Source organism: Phocoena sinus, chromosome 14 (assembly GCF_008692025.1).
Source record: "Phocoena sinus isolate mPhoSin1 chromosome 14, mPhoSin1.pri, whole genome shotgun sequence".
Taxonomy (NCBI): Eukaryota; Metazoa; Chordata; class Mammalia; order Artiodactyla; family Phocoenidae; genus Phocoena; species Phocoena sinus.
The window spans coordinates 47,369,939-47,393,845 of record NC_045776.1 but is presented as its reverse complement, the minus strand read 5'-3'; the positions used below and the strand labels follow the sequence as shown (position 1 = coordinate 47,393,845).

Sequence of the window (23,907 nt, the reverse complement as noted above, 5' to 3'; positions counted from 1 at the left end):
TGGAGAGGTGCCGAGTGATGAAACTGTCCTAGCTGTGTCCGCGGCAGGTGGCTGCCAACAGGAAGTGGAAGGTGGGAGGTATTGAAGTGTAGCCATCAAGGCACCAGGGAGGCACCACCGTGCTGCAGGAACAGTCATTCTGAGTTGATTGGTACCAAGAGAAGGAAGGGCTCTATGGTCACATAAGTTTAGAAAACACGAGTTAAAAACTGATTCACGTACTGCAAGACTCCTACAAATCTTTACAATACTTAAAAAGACTTCAAGAGAAGGGACGTTGTTTCCTAAATTTACGCAACTGATGAAGCCTTTTTATTTCCCTCCGGGAGTATCTCTAGGGTCCACTGTTTCCAAGAACAGAGATTCTCAAGCTGCGGTCCCTAGAACGGCAGCATCAGCGGCCTTTGGGAACCTGTTAGAAATGCAACTACACTGGCCTCACACCTGACCTGTCTAATCAGTAACTCAGGGTGGAGCCAGGAATCTGTGTTTTAACAAGTTCTCCAGGCGCTTCTGCTGCAAACTGAGGCCCAGAACCACTGAGCTAGAAAATACTTTGGAAAAGACTGATTCGTGTTCATAATTGGGAAAGACTACTCATTAAGGGTTGCGTTCGGTCACCCACATTCATGCTGAAATAATATAGCAAGACGGCAGAAGTTGAAATGGAGAAGAAAATGTGCACGTGAAGGCTGCAAAATTTAATCCCAGCCGAGTTACAAGTCACATCAAAATATTAATAAAAATGACTCTGGATCACCGATTCCTTTGGATTATTCTTTCTGTTATGTCTCTCCGTTAGCAGGAATCAAGAGCTGACTCCTCACCAACATACTTTGTCAAGTTGTGTGAGGGAGCGGGAAAGAAAGAGAAACGAATTTGAAATTTATTTCCTTGTTTTTCCCCCTTCTCCATCCTTTGACAGGGGTACCAAAAAGTAATTACGAGGCCAAAAGGCAGACAGCAATGAAAAAGGAGAAGAGAAGATATATCATATGGAAACTGGGTCATCAGCTACTGAATCACCCCAAAACTGAGCCTAAGTATCTGTGTTATATGTGTGGCTATATAAACTCATATTTAAAACTGATTTTAAAAGCAATTATTTGCAAAGAGCTTTAGAAATAGATCAGCTCAGAAGCACTTTGTGCACTTCCATAATAAATGGTTACTGCGTTAACGTAGAAATTTATCAAAAGGTGTAATTTTCAAGTGATAAAATGTGTATCTGTCGTACTCCTTAGCAGAATAATTTGGAAACAGGTTTACCATACACTTAAAGTTTGCAGAAGGGCTGTCAAAAATAACTCGGATATGTGAATGCATCAACTGTACAATGGAAAAACAAACTATGACTATAAAAGGAATTTGGGTGCATCTTTTCAAAAGAAAAATTTGAATCTAAGTCTAAATCTAAAAATGCATTTGACTCAATTTTCTTTAAGAGAGAAAAAGAAACAAAGAAGACCCCTTGAACAATTATGCAGAGCTGAACGACTGAGATTTTGAGTGCTTTAGCTAGAAATATTCTTAGTTTCTAATGCATTTAGACATAAAGACAAATCAGAAATGAAAGGATAACATTAGGCAAAGATCTGCATGAGCACAAAGGCTTATTTGGAAGAAAAAAAAGTGATAAGAAATGTCCCTGATTTCTTAAGGTGGAAGTTTGTAGAACTTCTATCCTATCTTTCACTTACTCAGCCCTGGCTCAGTGCCCAGCAATATACATGACTGGTGGGGTGCCCGTGACACCACTGATCGTGAACTCTGTGGCTGTTTCTACGAATGATCACCACTGGAGTGGTGATCCTGCAGTTCTTATGTAGCTAGTTTGACTTCTGCAACCTTAGAATGGTCCACTTCTCAGATATTTTGGATTTTTGAAACAGTACTGTCAGCCACTGAGGAAGCCTTCATTCTAAAAACTTGGCCCTCATTCTAAAGGAGCTGTCTGTTCTCCCAAACTTCATTTGAGCATCTTACAGAAAGTAGAGTCCAAAGTCACAATATTCTGGTTTCTAAAACCTCTCTTCCGTCCCAGACTTGGAATGGCGTTTCTCATCAGGGAGAAGCTGAGTGAGTTCATGTTGCAGGTGAATTTCTTTCACCATTGTGAGTTCCTGGAACTCACAGGCAAATGAACTGTGCTAAGAGCTGGCCCTCATGTATGAGAGGAAGGCGATGGCCATTTAGCAAAGCACCTGGATCTTCCTACCTCATAAAATAATGAGCCATGACTCTCAGCGGAGGGAAGCAGTGCTAAACAGGAGTGGGGCCAACCCCAATCTTTGCTGGCCACTCACCATTTCTGAAAAGGATTCCGAGGCTATAAATACCTAAGGGCCCTGATGGAAAATTTAAAGGATAAGACATTTAACATTTTTCCACGTGCCTTATCATATACAGTTGGAACATAGTCCCATACACTTTCATTGTTAATTTCTCTTATCTCTAAATCACTGTGACAATTACAGTAGGACTCACCACTTAGTGCTTTAACATATTACAGTCTCACCATTAATTTGTTTTCCTGTGTTTCTTACAGAGTGGGGCACTTTTTTTCTTCATTTGATAAGGTGGGGCAAGTAATAGAATAGCATCCACCTTCTAGGGTGGCTGAGAGGCATTAACATACGTGAAGTTCCTAGCACAGGGAAAGCACTTAATAATTATTGGCTATTGGTAACAATCATTATTGACAAGAGACAGTAGTGCCTGGGAGCTAAGAGCACAGACTCTGAGGCCCGAGTGCATCATTCAAATCCTATAGTTCTCCCACTCACCAGTATGTGACCTTGGGCAAGATACTTAATCTCTCCCTGCCTCTATTTCCTCATTTCAAAAACAGGGATACCAAGAATACTGCCCTCTAGAATGATGGATGAGGATTCGATGAGATACTACATTGTAAAGTCCTTGGAAAACAGCCTGGCACGTAGAAGCATTGTACTGGTGTTACATATGTAATTCTCACAACAACCCTCTGAGGTGGTTGTCAGTATCCTTATTTGTACAGATAATAAAGCCAAGGTTTAGGGTCACACAGCTAACAGTGAGTCCACAGTTCTAAGCGACTCAAAAACCAAAGCTCCTTTCACTACCGTACCTAGAGGATTACACGTGGGTCTTTAGTTGCACATAACACTTCCATTCCTTCTACTGATTTGCTTTAAGCAAACAAAACAGACTCTGTACTTATCTGTGGGAGTGAGTGGATTCTAACAGACCCCGGTATCTGCTTTCTCACAGCACAGGGGGAAATGGGTAACTCCGAGGTGCAGATTCTTCCAGCTGCCCAGTTATTGCTGCGGAGGAGCCGAGGGAGGTTTTTAAAGTTGGCTCAGACTTCCTTTTCCACTGAAGGTGGGGCAATAGTGAGAAGCTAAGAGAAAGACCAGAGGCTATTCCGAGAACTGGCTTGTGAATGTGTAGCGCTGCCATCTGCTGGATGGAATGGGTATCAGACCAGTTCCGATGTTTTCCTTGCTGCGTAATAAACAAATTCCCTGATTCCCATTGTGGGTTCAGAACTTAGCGGTTTCATCATTTCATAGCATCAGTTCTAGATGTCTGCATATTTTGGAAAGCTCATGACAACTGCGCATAGGACCTTCATGTGAGTCATCAGAAGGTAAACCGATGACATCTCTGAAGCAATGTCCTAGTTAGCATGAATACTTCTCCAGATCAGATTTGGTCTGCTCCCAAATGGTTGACCTAATTGGTTAGGAAAAGCCCATAACTCTTCGGCAAGGGCATCTGGCAGAACCTGGACCCTCCTGTCAAAGGCAAAAAGTACTTACAGGGAATTGAAATCACCAGCTGGTTTTATTCTTGCTTTCGCTGAAATTCTGTGTTCACGTTACCCAACAATTATTTATCGAGCACTTATCCTGTGTGCCAGGAACTGTATCAGGAATTGAGGAAGCAAAGATGAATAAACATAGTTCCTGCTCTTAATAATATTATAGGAATATTTTCGGAGTGCTTATTACGTGCCAGGCATGTACTTCCCATAAAATCTAATTCAAACCTCAGAACAACCCTAGAATCTATTATTATCTCACTTATAACTGTCTCATATTATTACCTCATTTATAGTGACTATTACTATCTCAATTACAGCTCAGAAAACTGAAGCTTAGCGAGATTTAATTAGTTTATTCAAGACAACAGAATTAGGAAGAGTTGGGAGTGGCATTTGAACATGGGGTAGTGGTAGTAGGTAGAAGAGAGAAGTGTCGATAACATGGACCAATGTAGCCTCCAGCCCCCCTCCACACAGTATGGATCTTCTGTTTCACACACATTTTCTGTTCTATAAGCAGATTTCCAGCAAAGTGAAAGTGCTACAAAACTAACTGATGATAGGAGTAGATGCTTTGGGAAGATTTATCAGGAAGAATATCCCTTCCTCTAGCAAGCATTTGAAATCTATCTAGTTAACTTTCTTTTCAGTTCATACCTCTCCTTCTTAATAGCAGCATTGGTATAGCAAGACCTGCGTCGTTGTCAGTTCTCATTGGATGAAAAACAAATCCGTATATTGGTCAGCATGACAGAGATGTGAGAGTGATGGATTTGCTTAGCACGAACTTGGGAGCAATTCAGATGTCTGACAGCACCAACCTCAAACTGCTTTTTATTTTTTCTCACTCTTGGTGTTAGAGGGAGGGTGCTGGTGGGGAGATGACACCAGGGTGGGTGTCGGGGTGAGGGAGGGAAGAAGAGAGGAGAGGAGGAAGAGCAGCTGGTGGCAGAGAAGAAAGCACCTGTGAAAGTGCTAAGATGCTATCTACTGGACAGAAAGAACCAGAAGTGTGAAGGGCCAAAAAAGTGCCTAATGGCAGATTAGGGGCTTGTTGTCAGCCTGCTGGGTTACAATCCCTGCTCTATGCCACTAGCCTAGACTTTGACCTCAGGCAGGTCACGTGATCTTTCGAATCCTCAGTTCTTTCACCTGTGAGATGGGGTTGCCGCACAGGGTTGTTTTGGGGGTTCAGTGAGGTAGTTCAGACTGGCCTCTGTTACTTGTAGCAAGGGGCCAGAATTTGGCGGGGTAGGGGGAGGGCCTTCGGAAAAACTTCCCTTTAGGGTTGCTTGATGCTACTTATTTGCACATCAGTTTGCCACGTGTACTCTTATTTTTCCTCTCAAAAATCCTATAAGGCAGGTTGGAGAGATATTAATCATTCCCATATATACAGAAGAAATAGATCCCCAGGTGACTTGGCTAAAATGAAGATGTTTTTCCAACCAGAGCCTGCCCTCAGGGCCACCCATAGGAGAACCAGCAAGAAAAGTATCTTATGGAATTGCAATTGTATCTCAAACGCCAATACAGAGAGTGATATTCAAATTGTTTCCTGGAAATAACTAAAACCCAAATTTCTTGGAAATGTCCTAGAAGGAGTAAAACCAGAAAGGGGAAAAGCAATTATAAAGCATTCATGGAAGATTTTTCCCCCCAAAATCCTCTTTCTAATAAGTTTTGATGTTGAAAGAAAAACTGAATGCCTCATTTTAGATTACTTTAAAATTAATCAGGGTTTCCCTGGTGGCGCAGTGGTTAAGAATCCGCCTGCCAATGCAGGGGACACGGGTTCGAGCCCTGGTCCAGGAAGATCCCACATACCGCAGAGCAGCTGGGCCTGTGCGCCACAACTGCTGAGCCTGTGCTCTAGAGCCCACGTGCCACAACTACTGAAGCCCGCACCCCTAGAGCCCGTGCTCCCCAAAAAGAGAAGGCACCGCAATGAGAAGCCCACGCACTGCAACGAAGAGTAGCCTCCGCTTGCTGTAACTAGAGAAAACCCGTGCGCAGCAACAAAGACCCAACACAGCCAAAAAAAAAAAACCACAAAATTAATCAATTATTCATCAACTAGTGCTCTTTTGGTGTTGAGTAATCACCAAAACACTATTTCCCTATTGTTATACATGTCTGTGAAGCCAGGTGTGAGGGGAAAAGTTTTAGAAAAATAAGAACAAATGGAAAGAATGGACAAGATATTAGAAATACCAAAAACAATGTCCACTTAAGAAAAGTAAGAAAATGTTGCATTGAGACAAGATTAGCCAAGCATCAGTACAAAAAGTTAGAGACATGGGAAGGACAAACATACTAAAATCGAACTAACTGGCAGAAAGCAGAGCTGAGTAGAGTCAAGTCGGACCAAACAAACTTTACTGTGTTACGGTCCTTAAAAGTTTTTTTTTTCCAATGAGTAATTCAGAATAATTGTGCCGGTTATTTGTATGTAAATGGGCTTTTAGAAAGCGTGACTGAGCAGTTCATTTTTATAGTCATTTAATTTATGTTTATAATATTTTTAAGCACAATTAATTTTCACTATAAGGCACAGACCTGATTTTTGTTTCAGAAGGTTAAACACTGGCCTATTCGAATGATGAATTCCAACTTAGCTGGAACTGGAGAAGTGAAACTTTGCGGTGCAGTTCATAAATGAAAAGGCGTCTTGGACAACAGGACAAGAGCAGGGAGATCAGTGCCTGACACACTAGGTGCCCCATACACGACTGGTGAACAAATTCCCATTGAATTCAGTTACACAGGATGTGAATGAGGCTTGTCATTACTCCTAATTCTGGCTACCAGAAATAAAGTGAAAAACACAAAATCTATACAGTCTGCAGAATCCCAGTGGCCATTCAATTATTAACGTGTCAGAAACCTAGGTGTCCACTTGACATCTCTCTCTCTCTCTCTCCTTGTTTAGGCATCACCAATCCTTTACTACATTCTGTCAATTTCACTTTGTAAATAGATCTCCCATCCCTCTGTTTCCCCTGCCACTGCCCTAAGCCCAGCTGTACGTTCTCTTGCCTGGACAACTGTAATAGCGTTCCAAGGGCTATACTTCATCCACCCTGGGCTCCTCTATTCACTGCCCACGATGACATCAGAATTATCCTTGCAAAACACAAGTCTGATTATGTTACTGTTGCCCTCCTGCCAATACTGGCCAAGTCCCTTCACTCCGCTCTTAGAGTTAAGACTAGAGGTCTCTCCCTGCAACCTGCTCTCTCATCACTTCCTCTTCCCTCTCTCAGCTCAAGCTAGTTAATCCTTGAGTTCCTCTCCCTTTGTCATGCCTCTCCCTGCTTGGCAAATGCCATTCCCTCTTCCCTCTGCCTGGAACTTACTTCCTGTTCTCTCTCTGCTTCTCCTGCCCTGCTTCTTCATCACTTACTCAGATCTCAGTCTGTAACACTTCCTTCAGAACCCTGACCCCAGTCTTGGCAATTTTGCCCCTCTTTGGTTAGTTTCTTTTCCTTCGAAGCACTATTCTCTGTCTGTTGTTCAACTGTTTGATTAACGTCTGTCTCTCTAGCTGAATCACAAATTCCAGGAGACTGGGGACTCTACATACTTTTCCTCACCATCGTGTCTCTCTGGCATCTAGCACAGTGCCTTGCATACAGAAGGCACAAATAAATATTTGTTGAATGAATGAACTCGATGAATACTGGCTTGTTATTCTTAAAGGATAATCTCTCTGTTTCATTCTCTGCACGATTATCTCAAACCAAAGTCATCAACAAGCATAACTGTGATTTACATCTAGTACGTTTTTATGAATGACAAACCGGAACACTATTACAGTGCCAAAGAAAACTGAATTGTTTCACACTTCTGCGTTAATTTTTAAAAACGTTTCCTCACTTCTGCATGAGTTATTAAAATAAGCATACATGCTTGCGTCCAAACATTTCATTTTTCCCCCCAAGATGGTTCATCCTAAAGATAAAGAAAATAAAAGCTTCACTTGCTTGGGAAATTATAAATTGCAGTCCCAAAGAAGGTTCAGAAATGCAGTTTAAGATCCAACTAAATAAAAGCCTTGGTGATGGTAATTCCTTGGCGGTCCAGTGGTTAGGGCTCTGTGCTTTCATTGCCGAGGGCCAGGGTTCTATCCCTAGCTGGGGAACTAAGATCCCACAAGTCACGTGGTGTGGCCAAAAAAAAAAAAAAAAAAAAAACCCACGCAAAAAAACCCCAAACAAACAAAACAATAAAAGCCTTGGTGAACTGATGGTTCACAAACAAACATCCTTTGAATGACTCAAAGCAATGTAAATGAAAATATCTTAGCAGAAAATAACACATTTCAGCATTAGAAAACAATCATTCTGATTGTAGAAATGTCAAGACAAAAAAGCATTTGTGCAAGCAACTTACTCCTAAACCTAGAGGTAAATGAAAGTTTAATTCTCAGAAAGTTCTCCAATATAATACATCTTTTGCTAATTACTTTTACATTTAAAACCAAATTGCTCTGGATAAATAATTGTATGCCAAAAGGTCCATAATGCTATTCAACAAATTGAATAATCTGTTTTCATCATCATGCAGTAGAAGTCTCATTACAGTAACTTTCCTAGTACTTAGGTGGTATAATTTGTACAATAATTACTGAATATTCTCCAAAATAAATACCTCACATCAGAGTAATGTAAATGGCCAGTAAATCACTATTACTTAAATAAGTCTGAACCAAGCTATCATTTCCCACCCTACAATGCATGCCCTGGCAAAGAATTACAAACATGAATATCTTACAGCTAGAAGAGAGACCTCTAGTGTGTGTCAGAGAACTTTATATTGGGCTTCAGGCAAAATTAACACAGCAAAATCACTGCAGTCATTTTGAATACTGTGGTGGGAGATTTTTTGCCAACTATCATTCACGCTCGATTCATTTCAAACTTCCTTCCCAGCAAATGTATGATATTTTTGCCTAATGAGTGATTTTCTTTTTATAAACATAAACCAATGAAGTTTTCTCTGGGATGCAAAGTTTTAAAATTCAACAATCACCTTTGCAACCTAATTACTAAACACGAAACCTACTGTCATCAGAACAATTGCTAACAATTCTTTCCATTCAAGCAGCAGCAGGACTCCTGAGCCTAACTGTTGTAGTCAGTGTGCAGTCTTCTGAACACCAGTCCCTCATGGTACTCCAACTGCCACACAAACATAAACACAAGGAACAGATCGGCACATTGCCCATTATCCGGGAGACAAATGGATCCACCACTATTTCAAATTCACCAAGTAGATTAGGGATTAGTTTCCACAGATTCCCATATATGCAGGTAAATGCCTTGATGTAAAATCAGATTTAATGAATCATTCGATGGCATCAGCCTCAGCCTTTAAAACTCTTTTATTTTCTCCTTTTCCCCATCAAAAACGCATTTGAGACACATAGAAAATGTTTCTCTAAAAAACACACACATACACACAAAACAGGAGGTCTCTTAAGGAGTCTACTGCTGAGAAGGTAAAAGCATTTTGCTCATTTTTAATTTGCTAAACAATCCAAGCATGCTTGGACCCAGAGGGTATTCTCAAATAAACTTGTATCTCTAGCTGCCAGCTTAGTTGATTGAAAACAGAAGGCAAACGTTTCTTAAAGAATGAGTATGTTAAACTGTTATGTCTCTCCCAGTTCCACCACGGACACACACACCCGTCAAGGATTTGCTTGAAAGCAGCGCATTCTATGATCTTAGAGGTAATGCAGCGTTTGTACCAAATTACTTCTGCCCACTGCGGTGCACCTCTGAGAGAGGAAGCCAATGGCATAGGGATACTGGACAGTTCCTGCGTGCCTTTCTCCACGCACAAAGCCGACATCCAACTTTGCTCACTTAGTTGGCTCCCGCCCAGCCGGCCCCCGAAGCAGTCACGGTGAAAACATTTTGATACCAGAAAATCATTTCCACGGAAGTGCAAGTGTTCGAACGCACAAAGGCAGATACCATCGACCCGCGCTAGCTAGCAAGTTGCGGTACTCGGGGCGGCGGCGCGGAGCACGCGTCCAGGTAAGGGATTCCTGCACCACGGCTCCTGTCTCCTCTTCCTGGATGTTTTGGGGGCTCGACCTCACTTTTCACGCAAATTCACCAGAACGCGGCCCCCACCCGGTTCACTTTCCAGGAGGCGCGGACTCTATTTTCCAGTTAAGTCCCTCTGGGGGGCGGGCGAGGAAGCACACTACACAATTTCAGTAAAGAAGGGCGGCGGGGCGGGTGGGCGGGCGGGGGGTGGGTGGGGAAGAGGTCAGAAAGGAGCCAAACTGCATCCCTCCCGCCCACCTCCGTGCCCCAAGCGCCGGTTCAGACGGCGGAGAGGGGAGGCGGCCAGGAAACTCTGTCCCTTTAAAGGAACCTCGGCCGCCAGAAGGGGAGGGAAGGATGCGGGCTCCGGACTCTGCGCTGCAGGCACCGCGGAGCAGAGGCGAGCGCTGCAAAGCCACAGCCATTACCTGCAGCGCTGACATTCTTCCTCCACCCCGGCGCCCCCTCCCCGGTCCCCGCCTCCCAAGGAGAGTTCTAATCCGGAGCACGTGCCATGCCCTTTATCAGGGGAGGAGGTGGGGAGGAAGAGGAATGAGAGCTTTTTAAAAAATAAATGAAACGTTTGAACCCAAAGCGGGGGGGCTGGAAAAGGGAGGGGGTGGTGGGAGGGGGCTTTAAAGGCACCCGGGTGGGCGGAGGCGGCGAATCCGGATCAGCCCGGCCGCAGACGGACGGCGGACAGCGCTGGGCACCCGGCGCGGCTCACAAAGGGGAGCGGCGCGGTCCCGCCCGGGTACCGGGGGAAGAAAAAACCGCCCCGGCACCCAATCCACTCGGCAGCCACAATGGCGTCTTTCACGGGGTGTCCGGGGGCGCCGCCGAGGCTGATGTGGGGAGGCGCCGGCGGTGCCCCCTGGCAGGAGCGGAGCCGCGGGCGCCGCCGCCCCCGCGTACCCCGAAGGGCCCAGCGCTCGGCTGGGGGCGCTCCGGCCGGCGGCGGCGGGTGGGGGCCCGCGGCGCTCGGAGGCTCTTGGCGGGGCCGGTTTGCGGGAGCGGAGCTCGGCGCAGGGGAAGAAAGGGACGCGCGCGGTTCGGGCGAGGAGGGCGGGGGAGGGAGCGCGGGGGGGGAGCGCGGCTGCAAAGCAGCCGCCGGGGAGGCTGGCGCGCGAGTGGCGGGCGGGCGGGCGGCGCTGGCACAGGCTCCGAGAGCCGCGACCACTCCGCTCCGAGAGCCGGAACCGGGCCCCCAAATCCGGAAGCCCGGCCCTGGCACGCGGGCCGCCGCGGCCCCGGTGGCCGCGCCGCTCCTGCCGCCTGCTCCGCCCCGCTCGCGCCCGCTCCCTCTCGGGGAGGAACGCCGAGGAGCAGCGGGAGCAGCCCCGGAGGAGGCGGCTGCCGCTGCCCCGCCGCCGGTCCGAGCGGCTCCCGAGCCGCCGCGGCGGGCTGTGTGTGTGCGAGTGTGCCGCGCTCTCGCCCCATGCCTGGCACATGCGTAAAAGCGAGTTGCGCCCGAAGTCCCAGCCATACCCTCCTTAGCAAATAATAACAAACCCAAACCGTCAGATCTTACCTGAAACATTGAAGCACAAAGTCTCTCTCCAAGTCCCCTTTTCCTTTTCCTCTCCCCCCTTTTCCGATTTCTCTCCCAGCGATCTGCTCGGCTCGCCACACCAGAGAGAAATGCAATAGCTTGGCTAAGGTAGACAGAACAAAATACAGAGAAGAGTTGCTCCAGGGCTTTGAAACCCCTCAAGGCAAGGATCAGGATACAATTAGCTCATGCCTCTACCTCCAGTCTAAATCAATCTCCAAAATAAAACTTAAATCAAATTAACTGATCACAGGGCAGACAATTGATCTCCTTCAAAAATAAAGCTCTACATAGACGTATAGATAAATATACATATAGGAAATTTTTTTCCAGGTTTTTTTTTTTTTTGGTGGAAAAACAGTCTTATTCCAGCCTCCAACTTCCTTTTTACCCTCCTCTTGCACAGAAAAGCTGATTTTAATCGTTGTGATTAGTTTTGATGTAACGTTTCCGCAGGCGATTTCTGCAAATGGATGGAGTGTTTCTTTGCCAAAAGAGGGAAAAGCAGCAGATGATGATAATTATAAGGATTGTTGGTTGTTTCTTTTTGTTTGTGTTTAGGGCTCTCTCTTCACTTTCTCAAGTTGACCTGACATTGCTGTTACACTAAGGTCGCGCAACTTGTTGATGAGGATCACCGCCCTTTCTGATCAAAGGATAGGTGATAATTTGGCAATAGAGCAGCACATTTTTGGTTCCTTTGGCGACATAACGTCCCAAATGACGTGGATAAAAATAAGCACATGCAGTCTGCTTTGCCCCAATCAAGTCTGAATCAGCGCCTGGGGGTGATACACAAACTCATTTCAAATGTTCAACCATGCAGAATTGCAAAAAGATTGAAGGAGTTACACTGCATTTTTTTAAATAGCAAAATTAAAAGAAAACAAAACCTACGTTAGGTGTAGCCAAGGACCTTACATTTGGGTTTATTTGATCAACCTTGTAAACATACCTCTCCTGCTCCCTTGTCTTTGCTTCCTTCCACCTGGTATCTTTTATGGGGGGGAGGGGGTTGTATAATTCCATTATTTGTTCAACAGAGCTAAAGAGACTCTAACATAAACACATTTCCCCAGATTGCTACCCTGGTTCTGACCTCCCCCACTCCCCATCACTTCTCCTTCCTCTCTGGCTCTTTGTTCAAAGAGATTGTGCCCGAGCCAGTCGTTATCTTAATTCTTTTTAGTTAGAGTGGGATATTTCGTTTTAACTCAAGGATCACCTCCCATTAGTGTTATATCCACGCAGGATACTTTTTGAAATGGTATTTTTTTTTGAGCACTTCACAGTTCATTAATTCAAAGACTTTGCTGACATTTCTTATGAAAAAGACCAGGCTGTAAGGCCAAGGATACTAAAAAAAGAAAGAAATGGAGGGGGGACCCTAAATAGAACTAGACATGTTCTGCACATACTTGCAATTGGCAGGATTTCACAGGAAGTATTTTTTAGCCATCATTTTACCTTGAAGGTAGTAACTCCTGAGATACCATCAGGAAAGGGAAGGGCCAAGCTTTTAAAAAATATAGTTGATGAGATAAGTTCTATCATGACATGAGATTAATGTCATCGGGAGAATCAGGGATATTGGTAGATTGAAAAAAGAAAAAAACATAACAAGTTCCTATGACATAGGAATCTGGTTTGAGAACATCAATACCCTATAAAAAGAAAAAAGGGTGGCTTACAAAACAACCCAAAACAAAATTATGCTGTTCTTTGCACATTCTCTTTCAATCTCCCCATCTCCCCCTAACACACACACACAAAGTTAGATAAAGTCTCTGATCTGCAATAAAAATTTTTTAATGTCTACAAAACCCCAAATTCAATTGAGTAAAAACTTTGTTCTTGCCCCCAATATGGCTCTAAATGTTAATATAGGAGAACATGAGAAGAAAAGACACCATGGAAGAAACATTCTCAATTCATTGATATGACTTAATGCATTAAAGGTGTAGCCTAAAATGACTTTTAACCCAAGTCTGGAGAACTGTGTATCATTATCCTGGAATGTGAGAGCTGGGAAGGCCCTTTGTGGGAGGGCATGTGGTCCTTTGCATCATTTTACAGATGAGGAGAGGAAAGCAGCTTGCCCAAGGTCATAAGCCAGCCACTGACAGGGCCAAGACTAGGCCACAAGAGGCAGGACAAAAGAAAGGTGAATGGTTCTCCCCCTCCCCCGACCACACTCACCTTGAGAAACCTTACAGCATTCCAAATTCTGCTGACATGGCTTAAGCCATATTTTCGGAATTCCCTTCCTGGAATTGTCCTAAAAGCCTATTAGCTTGTTCTTTTTAATATCTCTGATGTCAACAAATCTTTGCCCTTTGATGTTTAACTTTGGGAAACAATGCCTCTCCCCCCACCCCTGCCCAACCAAAAAAAAAAAAAGTTTATGCTATTTAGAGTCAAAAAAGAAAATATGACTAAAAACAATGATGCCAGTTTTTTTTATTAGCACTTGAATGGATTAAAGACAATTCTCAAAATGTTTTAAGCAGTAGAATTCCTGGGGCTTTGTTTTGCAGGATAGCTACTTGGAAAGGAATAATATTTATTTGAGCAAACTGAGGTCTGAAATGTTCATTTTTAAGATGTTTTCTTACTTCAGAATGACATCACTCACCAAAAGATGCACTTTTTGGGCATTAGGTCAGGTGACATTTTAAAGTGGTCCAACCTATTCAGTTGATCCCTGAATTTGTGATAATCCAGTGGCAGATAGCCTGCAGAAGTAAGGTCTTATTTTATTGTGGTGAGGACCTTAATGTTCTTGTATTTTGAGGGAGACTCAAAGCTGAGACTATACGGATTCAGAGTGAAAAGTTATTTTGTCCTGTGCAATATAAACAGATGAACGAATGTCACAACCTTGAAATCAAGGCTGATGAGAATTTATTTTAAATTTTAAAATAGATTTTTAATGAAATGGCATGTGAACAGCAGGGTCCATATCTTGCCAAGTATAGGATCTGAACTTACTGATTTTATCTCAATCAATCCTGCAATCATAACATTACCCAAAGCACTTTTTATCTAATTAATAAAACATGTGCAAGTGAACTTCTGCATTCTGTGATTTCTACAGTGTGGTTTTTTTTGTTTTGTTTTGTTTTGTTTTGTTTTTGCCAGTCATTAAGAAACTGGGAAAAAGAGTATATTTTAAATCCTTCCAACCTTCTTTTTCAATAAATAGTTGAAGCCAGACCAGCAGCCTAAAAACCATCAGCCATATGAAAGACAGTGGCAATGAAATTGTCAGCAAGGAAACAATCAAAAAGAAAACACAGGCCTCTGTTTCCATCTTCCAGGGTCTCACTCTCAGAATGAGTTCCACCAGTTTTTAAAGGCATTAAAAACAATGATAGGAGAGTTTGAATTGAAACCAGGAGCTTGGTGGAAAAAAGTTTAGCACTAGGACCTCTGGGGAAGAGAAAACGAGATGTTCTTTAAGGGGAGCGACGGCCCCTTCTAATATTAACGTGGGGACAGCTCATTTGGTCGCCTCGTGTTCACCAAACCCTCATATCACAAGTTTGCACAGAAATCATGGCTTTGTCCAGGGGTAGCCCTGCGGGACAGTCTTGGTGGCCATTTGACAAGATGTGGACATTAGTTGCTGAGATGAAATGTGAAATTGAAGAGCCCTCCACTGAAGCAGCCAAACACCCAGATCAAAGTTAAAAATTCCATTGCACTTTCCATTAGGAAGAAGAAAGGAGCCTCAGCTCTTGGGTTCAGCCTGGGCAGGCATGGATATCACCACACTTTTCTCCCTTTATGTCACTAAATGATGATATTTCCATCATTGCTCCAGAGGGATCCACCTATTACTACAACGACAGGCCCTTTAACACAGGAAGCAAATTATGTTCTTTTATTTTATCTTTGAGTCAGTTTTTTGGAGGAAATCACCTGTTTTTTATCAGCCAACCTGAAACTCCCCATAACACTGTGGAATGCACACATTTTCCTGGAGTTGAATAGAAGCATTAACAAGCTCAAACAGAATGGGTTTGTGATTCCTGGAGGTTTGGCTCCAACCACCACCTGTTTATAATTAGCCTCTGGAAACAGATTAGCTTTCTGTATCACTGTCCACATTAAGAGTCTGTATATCTCAGTTTCCGAAAAGATAGGTCTTCTCACAATGGCGGATCTGCTGACGGGCATCAATTTCATCTCACCCATGATTCCGAATAGAAACAGATACCAAATCGTCGTACTGAGGCCCTTAAATCAGTTTGGTCTTTTACCAAAATTCTCTGGTTAGAATCTCACATTCTGAAGCAACACAGAGGTGAATGCAAAAATAAAACTTAAGCGTCGTGGAATACCCTGACCGCCACCTCGTCTTATTTGATAGAGAAATACATTCGTTGGCAAGGAAGCCGATGTGTAAAGAAGCGAGTTGGGAAGCACCTGTATTCATTACTGACCTTCAAAATTCTTTGCTGGACAGTCACATTCTATATTTCAAATAAATAATTGCAAGTAGGTGCTATGACTCAGAGTTACAGTCGTAGCTCTGCAACTTTCAGTGTGACCTGATCCTTTGTTTCTGTAGGCATAAAATAGGAAAGAACATTCCCCACTTGAAGCCTTAGTTTGAGGTTAAATGGGATAGTATGTGGAAAGTATTTAGAATTGTGCCTAGCGTGAGTTCTCAGTAAATGATAGCAATTATGACCCTTGTGATTTATAGAAGTTGTTGAATAAATAACATACTCCATAGCAAAGTATTACTGTTTAAGTTAGTAGCACAGAAGGATATTTTCGCAATGGGAAACACCTAAATTATTGAAATTGCTGTAGCTGATCTTTCCTAAAGATTAATAAATTTCATTTTATTATTTCATCTAGAAACCACACAGGCACCTCGCTTTTTCGTGTAAAATAATGGGGGAAATTAGCCAGGAAAGATCCTATATCAATGGTGCTGCTCACGAGGGAAGACTCTTTTTGTTCCTTTGAGGATCCTTGATTTTGACAAGGCTGTCTCATGCATAGACAACAGTTAATTAAGCATTTTGTATAATTGCTTGTATAGGAAAAGGGACTCAGCTAGAATTCTGCCATGAAGCTCTTTCTTCATAATTATTTGCTTCTTGCCTTTCAGGAATTACAGAATCAGTACAAGCAAGTGCTTTATAAACAAAATTAAAAAAAAAAAAAAAAAGAAAGTACAGTTTGGAAAATCAGAAGAGGTGAACTTCAGGGCTGATTCACATCTTTAAGAAATGGTCCAATCAGTCAATCTCATCGTATTACCCAATTTTCTACATTCTCCAGTTTATGTATATTCTTCTTTCCCAAGCTGTAGACCATATCATTTTCAGACTGTTCCATAGTCTATCCATTTTAAAGCTATGCAATGGTTCTTTTAAGGAAACATTTTTAAGAAGATAAACATTTCATTAGATATTTTGTTCCATGTCATATTTCTGCGCCTCATAGTAAACTAGCTGGAATTGAAATTTTCCTCTATTTGCAGTGTGATACATCTCATGCACAGCCCATCCCATACAGAACCACTTAGCTTTGCTTCATTGTTCTTCTGTCTGAACCAAGACTGTTCACGAGAAACCCCATAATACAACTGAGGCCCCTCGGGGGCACCGTATACATTTATGTAAAGCTATCATTTTGTGCATCCTTTGGGTGTCAGAACATCTCAACTTTGCTAACCATAAAAAAATCTGCCTTAAGAACATGACTAACTTTAAAACTCTAATGATATGGATGTCATATTTCAATTTTTAAGAAACCTTTCCCTGCTCCACCCCTGAAAATGACCCTATAAAACTTATCCAGTGGAATCATCCTATGATTAAAAACAACATTTATTTAAAAGAAAAAGAATCATGAATATGCTTTAGTTGAAAACAAGCAAACCCAAGAACAACAACAAAAAGTATCTGGTCAAAAAATAGTGTCAAAAAATTGTATCAAAAAGTATCTGGTCAAAAGATAATAATTAAACAAGAAACAAACATTACTCTTCAAGATGTGGTAAGAGCCACTATAAATAAATTGCTACGGGAAGCAAGAATTTGTGTACTTTCTTTAAAGTTATCAAAAGAGAAAGCATTTTCTAGAGTCCTACTGAGCATAAGCCTGATCCATTAAAGTGGGCACTGGGAGGTGGGGAGCAAAGCCACAGGACTATTCAACATGGGGGTTTAAATGATTTCAACATTATTCTTAATAATAACATTAATGATAGTAGTGATAAGAAGCAATTATGAATGATGGGAGGGAACTTCAATTGTGTAAAGACCATCTGGCTATGAGAGACATGAAATTCTAAAATCCTCAATCTGTCCCTCTAAGGTTGCTCTGTAGATAATGGATATCTTAATTTTTTAAAAAGGAAGAAAAAAAAACAACCCATATCCATTGTACCAAATGTACAGCAGCTCCTGCTGAGAAAACAAAGCCTGCGTGTCTCTTTTTTTCCCCCAATTGTTGCCCCTAACAAAACAAAGGCTCTGTGAGAGGGCTTAGAAGATAATGATAGTAACTCATCAGTCTTTTCTGTTATTTTCTTGTTTCTGAAGATTTTTCATCAGTAAGGCATTCTGATCATCTTGTAACTCCTCATTTCCCAAAGTCTTGGTTGGGGGGCAAGGATTTCCCAGGTGTTCCTCCTACAGTAAAAATCCTACTGAGAGAAATTTTGGGGGTGGAGTGGGAGGGGCGAAATCTTTGGTCTGCAACAAATACCTGATTTAAAACTTATCTTTATGTGGGAATGAGAAATAACGATAAAGAAGAGGCATCTAACTCAGAACCTAGAACATGGTCGGTATTAGTATATCTGTCATTTTCTTTTTATTTCTTACACCTAGGGTTTACTATTTTTAATTTTTTTGATGCTCTGTCATGTCAAAATACCATAGGGATCAAAGGACAAATATTATCTGATTTCACTTACATGGGGTACCTAGAGTGGTTAAATCCATATAGACAGAAAGTAGATCAGTAGTTACTGGGAGCTGGTGAACAGGACGGAATGTGGTTATTGTTTAATGGGTACAGAGTTTCAGTCTGGGAAAATGAAAAAGGTCTGGAGATGGATAGTGGTGAGAGCTACACAATAACATGAATGCATTTAATGCTACTGAACTGTATACTTAAAAATGATTAAAATGGTAACTTATCTATATTTACCACCACTACCTCAACAAAAAAGAAAAACTATACAAATATCTCTTTACCAACTCAAGTGTGAGCTCAGACCACCTGACCATTCTGTACCGAGCTCAGCGAAAATGCCCACGTTCGCTGAAGATTCCTTCACTGTGCTATGAAAACTCGGATATTCTGAGTCAGGTCAAATCCCTGGAAATTGCTGAATTTTCCCAGGTTTTTTTTCCCTTTGGTAAATCCTACTTAAAGAAATTTTTGGGGGAGGTGGGAAAGCCTCAATCTTTGGCCTGCAAGAAATACATAATTTAAAATTTATCTTTATATAGTAAAGAGAAATATCAAAGAGAAAGCATCTGTGTCTGAATCCTTGGAATTACGTAGGCAAAACAGCCTGCTGTTTGACAGTATTTTAGATGTGCCCTATATGTTTGTCATTCTGTAGACATGGCCTTGTACCTTGCACCTTGAAAATGCAAAATCTAAAACAGTTTGCAGATTAATGAAATAATTAAGTAAACGGAATCCTTTGCCTTGCATTATGGATGGAACAGAAGTTGAGGGAATCAGAACCGGATGCCTTGTTTTGTTTTTAGAATTCATGAAACTAAAAATCCGTGTTTTTATTTTTTAATTTCTCTTGGCGTTGGGTCAATCACATATGCCACAGCCTTAGTTTTCTTGCTTCTTTCCTTGTGGTCTCCAAAGATGCTTGGATCTGTCCATTCAGCTTAAACACCCACTTCCTTTAGCCTCGTAGTAATTTGTTATAGTTTTATCGGTGCCCTTCTATTTCCCAGAAATGAATTTTTTGTGTCTGGAAGCAATTGCAAAAGAAACCTTTAGATTTTAAAGAGTAAGAACACAGCTTTTTCCTGTTTTCTTCATTTCCTTCTTTATATAGCGGTGTCACTCATAAGTTTTTAAACTATTCAACCTAAAAACTTGTCTTCATCTTCATCTTTTACTCTTTCCTGTGTTTTCTCTGTAAGGAATGTTGGTGCTGATGGAAGAGGGGCCTATCACAATCACATTTAGAGAAGTGCCTTTTTGAGGCATTCGACTCTTCCTCCCAGAATTGTATCATGAGTCTCCCAGAAGCAAAAGGGAGAACCTTGAACAGAATAGAATTTTCTTCCTCGCCCACATCTCTGCAGGTTTATGGGAGCAGGACTGGGGTTGGGTGATGGAGCATGAATAAACCTACTTCTCAGATTTGAGTCTATATTTCAATCTACAGTAAATTTAGCCTTAACTAACTCTGCCATTATTCCACCCTATGCCTGTTGGTTTCCCTTTAAGACTTTCCTTTCTTTCTAACTTTGCTCATTCAGACTGAGACAATAAGAAGTTATGTTTGTACAATTAACCAAACACTGTCACCTCCATTACTTCCTTTGGTCCTCTCAACTGGGAGTGTTTACCCAGTTGTACTGACGAGGAAGAAAGAGACAGTCACGTAGCAAGAGGAAGAGCCTTCTTCTGACTCCAAGACCAGTGCTCTCTCCACCAGATGAGAACTCACATTTGTCTTACTCATAACCAGGCATTTTGCTCTCAATCTGGTCTATTCTGTACTCATCTCTGGCTTCTTAGACCCAAAACAGGCTCTTGTAGGATACAAATATAAACTGAAATAGCAATGAGCTTCTCAAATAATTCGTTCTATGCCACAATATTCAGCAAGTAAAACAAGAGAAAAAAGTCAACCAATTTCTTTATCCATAGGCTAAGCTCCTAGTTTGAATGATGAAACAGGAAAGTGACTTCTTCCTCCTCTTCCTCCTCCTTTCTCTGTCTCTTTTCTATGAAGACGTTGACTCTTGTACTTCCTCTGCTGTCATCCCCCTCGTAAGGTCTCCTGAGATTCTGTGATGATCTCTCTATGGACAGATGCTGCTTCCTGGGAGGAATTTACCTGCTCTGATACATTGTCGGGCTGGTAGTCAAATATTTTGCAAATATTTTCTCTCATTCTGAGGATTTTCTTTTCGTCTTGTTTATGGTTTTCTTTGCTGTGCAAAAGCTTTTAAGTTTCATTAGGTCCCATTTCTTTATTTTTGTTTTTATTTCCATTTCTCTAGGAGGTGGGTCAAAAAGGATCTTGCTGTTATTTATGTCATAGAGTGTTCTACCTCTTTTTTCCTCTAAGAGTTTTACAGTGTCTAGCCTTACATTTAGGTCATTAATCCATTCTGAGTTTATTTTTGTGTATGGTGTTAGGAAGTGTTCTAATTTCATTCTTTTACATGTAGCTGTCCAGTTTCCCCAGCACCACTTATTGAACAGACTGTCTTTTCTCCACTGTATATTCTTGCCTCCTTTATCAAAGATAAGGTGACCATATGTGCGTGGGTTTATCTCTGGGCTTTCTATCTTGTTCCGTTGATCTATATTTCTGTTTTTGTGACAGTACCATGCTGTCTTGATTACTGTAGTTTTGTAGTATAGTCTGAAGTCAGGGAGCCTAATTCCTCCAGTTCCATTTTTCTTTCTCAAGATTGCTTTGGCTATTCAGGGTCTTTTGTGTTTCCATACAAATTGTGAAAATTTTTGCTCTAGTTCTGTGAAAAATGCCACTGGTAGTTTGATAGGGATTGCATTGAATCTGTAGATTGCTTTGGGTAGTAGAGTCATTTTCACAATATTGATTCTTCCAATACAAGAACATGGTATATCTCTCCATCTGTTGGTATCACCTTTAATTTCTTTCATCAGTGTCTTACAGTTTTCTGCATACAGGTCTTTTGTCTCCTTAGGTAGGTTTATTCCTAGGTATTTTATTCTTTTTGTTGCAATGGTAAATGGGAGTGTTTCCTTAATTTCTCTTTCAGATTTTGCATCATTAGTGTATAGGAATGCAAGAGATTTCTGTGCGTTAATTTTGTATCCTGCTACTTTACCAAATTCATTGATTAGCTCTAGTAGTTTTCTGGTAGCATCTTTTGCATTCTCTATGTATAGTATCATGTCATCTGCAAACAGTGACAGTTTTACTTCTTCTTTTCCAATTTGGATTCCTTTTATTTCTTTTTCTTCTCTGATTGCTGTGGCTAAAACTTCCAAAACTATGTTGAATAATAGTGGTGAGAGTGGACAATCTTGTCTTCTTCCTGATCTTAGTGGAAATGGTTTCATTCTCATTTCATTGAGAATGATGTTTGCTGTGGGTTTGTCATATATGGGCTTTATTATGTTGAGGTAAGTTCCCTCTATGCCTACTTTCTGGAGAGTTTTTATCATAAATGGGTGTTGAATTTTGTCGAAAGCTTTTTCTGCATCTATTGAGATGATCATATGGTTTTTATCCTTCAATTTGTTAATATGATGTATCACATTGATTGATTTGCGTATATTGAAGAATCCTTGCATTCCTGGGATAAACCCCATTTGATCATGGGGTATGATCCTTTCAATGTGCTGCTGGATTCTGTTTGCTAGTATTTTGTTGAGGATTTTTGCATCTGTATTCATCAGTGATATTGACCTGTAGTTTTCTTTTTTTGTAACATCTTTGTCTGGTTTTGTTATCAGTGTGATGGTGGCCTTGTAGAATGAGTTTGGGAGTGTTCCTCCCTCTGCTATATTTTGGAAGAGTTTGAGAAGGATGGGTGTTAGCTCTTCTCTAAATGTTTGATAGAATTGGCCTGTGAAGCCATCTGGTCCTGGGCTTTTGTTTGTTGGAAGCTTTTTAATCACAGTTTCAATTTCAGTACTTGTGATTTGTCTGTTTATATTTTCTATTTCTTCCTGGTTCAGTCTCAGAAGGTTGTACTTTTCTAAGAATTTGTCCATTTCTTCCAGGTTGTCCATTTCATTGGCATATAGTTGCTTGTAGTAACCTCTCATGATCCTTTGTATTTCTGCAGTGTCAGTTGTTACTTCTCCTTTTTCATTTCTAATTCTATTGATTTGAGTCTTCTCCCTTTTTTTCTTGATGAGTCTGGCTAATGGTTTATCAATTTTGTTTATCTTCTCAAAGAACCAGCTTTTAGTTTTATTGATCTTTGATATTGTTTCCTTCCTCTCTTTTTCATTTATTTCTGATCTTATCTTTATTCCTTCTGCTAACTTTGGGTTTTTTTTTTTTTTCTTTCTCTAATTGCTTTAGGTGTAAGGTTAGGTTGTTTATTTGAGATGTTTCTTGTTTCTTGAGGTAGGATTTTATTTCTATAATCTTCCCCCTTAGAACTGCTTTTGCTTTATCCCATAGCTTTTGGGCCGTCATGTTGTCATTGTCATTTGTTTCTAGGTATTTTTTGATTTCCTCTTTGATTTCTTCAGTGATCTCTTGGTTATTTAGTAGCGTATTGTTTAGCCTCCATGTGTTTGTAATTTTTATAGTTTTTTTTCCTGTAACTGATATCTAGTCTCATAGAGTTGTGGTAGGAAAAGATACTTAATACGATTTCAATTTTCTTAAATTTACCAAGGCTTGATTTGTGACCCAAGATATGATCTATTCTGGAGAATGTTCCAAGAGCACTTGAGAAGAAAGTGTATTCTGTTGTTTTTGGATGGAATGTCCTATAAATATCAATTAAGTCCATGTTGTTTAATGTGTCATTTAAAGCTTGTATTTCCTTATTTGTTTTCATTTTGGATGATCTGTCCATTGGTGAAAGTGGGGTGTTAAAGTCCCCTACTATGGTTGTGTTACTGTCGATTTCCCCTTTTATGGCTGTTAGCATTTACCTTATGTATTGAGGTGCTCCTATGTTGGGTGCATAAATATATATATATTTTTTTGCGGTACGTGGGCCTCTCACTGTTGTGGCCTCTCCCGTTGCGGAGCACAGGCTCCGGACGTGCAGGCTTAGTGGCCATGGCTCACGGGCCTAGCTGCTCCGTGGCATGTGGGATCTTCCCAGACCGGGGCACGAACCCGTTTCCCCTGCATCGGCAGGCAGACTCTCAACCACTGCGCCACCAGGGAAGCCCCCAGCTTTCTTTTGATTTCCACTTGCATGGAATATCTTTTTCCATCCCCTCACCTTCAGTCTGTATGTTTCCTTAGGTCTGAAGTGGGTCTCTTGTAGACAGCACATATATGGGTCTTGTCTTTGTTTCCATTCAACCAGTCTATGTCTTTTGGTTGGAGCATTTAATCCATTTACTTTTAAGGTAATTATTGATATTTATGTTTCTATTACCATTTTCTTAATTGTTATGGGTTTGTTTTTGTAGGTCTTTCCCTTCTCTTGTGTTTCCTGCCTAGAGAAGTTCCTTTAGCATTTGTTGTAAAGCTGTTTTGGTGGTGCTGAATTCTCTTAGCTCTTGCTTGACTGTAAAGGTTTTAATTTCTCTGTTGAATCTGAATGAGA

At 41.4% G+C, this 23,907-nt stretch overlaps 1 protein-coding gene across 1 annotated transcript in view; it reads right to left on the bottom strand.

Moving 5' to 3' along the window:
- KCTD1 (potassium channel tetramerization domain containing 1) overlaps positions 1-11,512 on the bottom strand; it is a 183,361-nt gene extending 171,849 nt beyond the window's left edge. The window contains exon 1 of the mRNA XM_032602750.1: positions 11,405-11,512. Within this exon, the coding sequence (XP_032458641.1) occupies positions 11,405-11,413 (9 nt within the window). The 5' untranslated portion in view covers positions 11,414-11,512. The remainder of the gene's footprint in view (positions 1-11,404) is intronic.
- Between the last annotated feature and the right edge of the window lie 12,395 nt (positions 11,513-23,907).